A 5,399-nucleotide genomic window follows, 5' to 3' on the forward strand; every position below is an offset into this window, starting at 1 on the left:
ACAGACTAAAATGAACCATCCCTGACTCACAGACACTGGGAAAGCACAAAAAGTAATCAATCGATTTAAACCTGAATATTATTTTCAATCTCAAAATAATTAGCTTTTAGAATTACATGATTCAGATAATACTTTTGAACAGTGACACCTGGAAAATGAAAACTAAACAAAATACAATAAAGATCGAAACAAAAACAATTTTAGTCTAGCACTGACCAGAACTCTAACATGATGCAAACTAGATCTGACATGATCATGGAACAACTTCATCTAGCCATTTGCCACCTCCACCTAAACTAGAAATACGATGATTCAGATGATACTTTTGAACAGTGACACCTGGAAAATGAAAACTAAACAAAATACGATAAAGATCGAAACAAAAACAATTTTAGTCTAGCACTGACCAGAACTCTAACATGACGCAAACTACATCTGACATGATCATAGAACAACTTCATCTAGCCATTTGCCACCTCCACCTAAACTGGAAATACATAATAGATTCAGCTGTAACTTAATCTAGATCATAAACTTCAATAATTGAATACCAACACTGTAGCAGTAGTCAGTTGCTATATGTTTGATCCATATACTCGACTTGTTTAGCACATAATTGATTTCCTTATTTCTTTGACTGGCTCTAGATGCATTTTTTAAGGTTCATCATAAGATATACCTATTTTAATCCAGACAAGTACAGACAATCACATAACACAGCGATTTTTGTAATTTTGCGGAAATATGGTGACAAGTTGGAATTGTTTCTGAATTTGGGTTCATAGTTTATAGAATAATATGGATAAATGCAAATTAATAAAATAGTTTTGCCAATAGATTTCAAAACTTAGAAGGACACTAATTGGAAATAAGAAGGTACACCTCAAAAAAGAAAAATAACCAACAAATCAAAACATTGTTGACAAGGCCCAACAACTTACAATTACTATGGACAAGGTCTGCAAGCCCAAAATGTACAGGGAACATCAATAGTTTGACCTATTAGGCCCAAAAAAATATAGATGGGCACTAGCGCAGAGGAAATATAACACAAAATTGCTGAGAAAAACCTGCTATTTGGAATAAACAAATAAAGAGTTGGGCATGGACAGAGATGGTGGAGTGAGGTGAGGCAACTAACCATGATGAGAAAAATTAGGTAACCTTGGAAATATATACTGGAAGCTCATAATAAGTAGGTAAGATTATTGAAAACTTGTATCATAGGAATACAAAAGGTTAAGCTCATAAGGTATCTTTCCCTTTCTAAAAGTACATAACTATTTGAACAATGCAACATATCTGCATCTAACACAACACCCAAAGATAAATACTTAGAATTGCTTCAGCGAAATGCTAGGAAGCATAGAAATTAGAGTCATCAGTCAACTACACAAGGGCCAGACCAACTTACTATGAACGTGGCAAGGCACTTGTACTAACTACTAACAACATTACTCTCATAACATTTGATAGAAAATTAATTTTACAGATAACAAGACCCTAATTAGTAGATCCATCCATTACATCCTATTACTCGACCTTTCTGGTAAAGTATGAAATGAAAATTGAATCTGCAATCTAAGATAGCATTGATTGCAAATTTTTCTATCACTGAAGAAAAATAAGTAATTGTATACTCCAGAAAACTAAATCCATAATTCAAGCTTTGTTGCAAGTCTAGCAAAATGGTTGAAAGATAATCTTGGCAACCTGTATAAACTTGTCAAAAACAAAATATACCTAACTTGTAAATTCCACCAAATATTATCTTTATTACATTCCATAATCATAATAAGATGGAAAAAGCAAACAATCTGAACAAAAAAAAGAAGAAGATAAAACCAATAAAAACCTTACTGAAACAAGTACAGCATAGCCCTTCAAGCACGCGTCCTTCTCCCCATGCGAGACCTTGATTTCCTCACAAAGCTTCTCTTGAGCTTATACAACCTCTTACTTTTCATAATCATTTTCTCTGGCAAAGTCGGCCTCTTTTTCTTCACCACCTTCGCTTTCTTCGGCAGATACCTCTTGTCCACCTTATACACGCCAGGGGTAACAGCAACCCCCCTTGCAACTGCCTCTTTATACAAGGCATTAGCACGGTCTCCCATATTATGAGTTGCTAATTTCTCAATTAAACGGGTGTATGTCTTAGTTCCAGGTGCATGGCCATATCCTTTCATCATGCGAAAAACCTTCATGGCATGCTCAATTCTCTCTATACCGCATAAAACTTTGATGAACCCGTAGTACGCCTTTCGGTCCAGCTTGTCACCAAATCCAGCTGCACGCATGAATTCAATCATTTGATCCCCTTCTGAGACTCGACCTGCTTGGTACAAGCTCTTGATTAAGACAAGATAAGTCTCTGAATCAGGCGAACAACCCCACTCACTCGTTTGCCTAAAAAGCTTCATGGCATCCTCAGTTTTTCTGATCTTACACAAGTGTGTTATGAGTACACGAAAGGTTTCAGCATCACGAGGAATCCCAATGGACTCCATTGAAATGAGAACTTTCTTAGCTTCGGAATGGAGAGAAAGGGCGTCTTTTTTCCTTGCAAGCCTACACACACAATCTAGAATTGCATTATAAGCCGGCGCACCAAATTCGAAACCTGCACTTCGCGACTCTGACAAGAACTGTAGCGCCTCATTGAGCTTACCTTTTGCACAATACCCACGAATGACAACCATGCACATGGATTCATCAGGAAAAATCTCTTTGACGAATTGCATCATGACCTGTTCGGCATGACTGGCCAACCCATTATCAGCCAAGGCCGAGATGAGGGAAGAGAGATTCTCTTTAGTCCGGTGTTGAGGGGGCAGAGAGGAGAAGAATTTAATAGCCTGTGTTGGTCGGCCAGCACGAGAGAGGCCAAGAAATAGTGAAGAGAAGGCCAAGGGACCAGCAGTCTTGTGGAAGTCAGAGAGAAGGTCGAGCGCTGGCTTGAAGTCGTTGCGCCGGGAGAGATGGTTGATAAGGAGGGCGAGGGAAGCGTCCGACGGGTGGAAGGACCGGTGGGTTACGAGGTCACGGAAGAGATCGTCAGCGAGGCGAGCGGAGGTGATGGGTGGAGAGAGGGAAAGGATGTCGCGAAAGAGAGCTTGGTTGAAGTTGACGTCAGAGTAATGGAGGTTGAAATGAGCATGGAGGTCGAGGAATGGAGAGGAAGGGGAGGACGTGGAGGGCGTCGAAGAGAGCTTGGCTAGGTCGGCGGCGATTGATCGGGCGAGATCGGAGGGCGGTGCAGTGGTGGCAGTGGAGGTGGAGAGAAAATGGGAGAAAGGGAGGAGGGAAGGTGGAGAGGGAAGTGGGGAAGGAGAGAGGAGGCGGTGGAGGTGATGGCGGAGATGGGAGGAGCGCCTCCACATTTTTGGAGCGGAGATTGAGAGAGATGGCAGCAGTAGCGGTCTAGCGGATCAGTGAACCCTAGCAAAACCTTGACTCGAGCAGGTGATCAAGTCGGGTTCGGATTGTTAAATGGATATAAAAACAGAAAGATCCGAATTATATTATTAACATTCATAATACAACAGTGACAAGTTTTATTTCACATTTATATTAACATATCTGAACTCAAGCATGCATGGCAACGTTTATCAACAATTTTCATATAAAAAAAAATATGAGAAGTTGGATAAAAAATTTATAGTTCTTGTTTTCTCAATTTAGTGAATTTACCATTATTCTTTAAATAATTAAAAAAGCCCAGCACACGGCACACCAAATTCGATCTGATGTTTTAATGGAACCGTGGACAATTTTAAAATCCGTGTAGATTAAGTGAGCAAAATTTTTGACACAAATCAAATAGTTTCGATTACACGTCAAACCGAATATGATATAATTCGTATCAGACCGCCCCACTACATATGGGTCCGGTCAGACTGCCTTCGATTCGCTTATTAGGTTATTCGTTTTAAACTTGAGCGAATTTCACGTATCCCCCTCAAAAATATTGAAATTACATATTTCACTGTCTAAAATTCATAATATTATTTTTAGAGTAGAACTAGGGTGCTCTTAAGTTCACCAAGTTCTTTGGTGAACTCAAATCTAAAATCTGTCAAATCGATTTCAAATGACGAATATGAACCATTGAAATCCACCTACCTTATGAGTGATACTTTCACATATGAAAATTTTAAATATTTGAATTAATTTAGTATAAAGTCAAGCGGTCAAAAAATATTAAAAAATGAATATATTAAAATTAATTCATGAACCTTCTAATTTTGAGAGCTTGACTTTGTACTAAATTAATTTGAAAGTTTAAAATTCTCACATGTAGACGCATCACTTGTATAGTAGACGGGTTTCAACTGTTCGGATTCGTAATTTGAAGCAAATTTGACGGGTTTAAACTTGAGTTCACCAAGGAGCTTGGTGAACTTAATAGTGAAGTCAACAAAATAAATAAATTTGTGCGTTTTTAAACTTTAGAAAAAGTAAATATGATATTATGAATTTTCAAGGGGAGGAATACGTAATTTCAAGGTTTTTGAAGGGGATACATGAAATTCCTCCTTAAAACTTTTAGTAGTGCGGGTCAAATGAGTTGGGTCAACTAGTGTTTGTCATCAACAGTTGCATCAATCTCATGGGAGGTGGATTGAGGCTATATCTGTAAAGCCCATTTTGTACGTAGTATATTTAATCAAACGCAAAGCCCAACTTATGCAGCCCAATAAATGAGAGCCTTTAATTTTAAGAGAAGTGATGCTGCAAGCCTGCAACACTTTGTCTGCAGTATGTATATTTCTTTCAAGAGATATTTACATTTAATGAAAAAAATATTTATACCGTAATATTTTTTAAACTAAACGTCTAAATGTAGTATTTTTACTTATTCGATAGTGTTTGGCTTAATATTTTTATGATACTTTTTGATTCAGATATGAACAGCTCAAATAATTAGGAAAAAAAAATAGGAGCAGATAAGAGGTGCAAAATATAGATTGCAAGAATATTTTTTTTTTCAATTTTTTTTATTATCAAATTGTTTTTTTTAGAGTTGAGAAACCAAGAATCAATGAACCTATTTGAAAGGTCAATTTTTTTTCAAACTTTTGATTCATACAAAACACAAACATAATAATTCCGAATTCATCATATTTTGACATATTGAGATAGATGATTTGAATTCATTTATATTGAGTTGATCTAACAAATTTTTGGATTAAGCTCGGAAATTTTCTTGATAGACTTAAAATCACCCTCACTGATAGATAATAGATATATAAAAAAAAATATCACAACCAAAGGAAGTGCATGCACCCTCTAAGATGATATAAATATACCCACAGAGCCTCACTTCCATTCATCAATCAGGTGATGCTTAGTCACCTCCTATGATTTTATTTATTTTTAATTATCTATAATAAAAT

At 36.8% G+C, this 5,399-nt stretch overlaps 1 protein-coding gene across 1 annotated transcript; it reads right to left on the bottom strand.

Moving 5' to 3' along the window:
* Nucleotides 1-1,639: 1,639 nt before the first annotated feature.
* On the bottom strand, nt 1,640-3,478 carry LOC144551119 (small ribosomal subunit protein mL104 (rPPR9)-like). The gene has a single exon (XM_078298941.1). The coding sequence runs from the start codon at nt 3,381-3,383 to the stop codon at nt 1,884-1,886; it is 1,500 nt and encodes a 499-aa protein (XP_078155067.1). The 5' UTR covers nt 3,384-3,478; the 3' UTR covers nt 1,640-1,883.
* Between the last annotated feature and the right edge of the window lie 1,921 nt (nt 3,479-5,399).

Source organism: Carex rostrata, chromosome 3, assembly GCF_964058835.1.
Source record: "Carex rostrata chromosome 3, lpCarRost1.2, whole genome shotgun sequence".
Classification (NCBI taxonomy): Eukaryota; Viridiplantae; Streptophyta; class Magnoliopsida; order Poales; family Cyperaceae; genus Carex; species Carex rostrata.

Bases quoted from the DNA above. Each gene is read 5' to 3' on its own strand.
- LOC144551119 (XM_078298941.1), bottom strand. From the start codon at position 3,383: ATGTGGAGGCGCTCCTCCCATCTCCGCCATCACCTCCACCGCCTCCTC.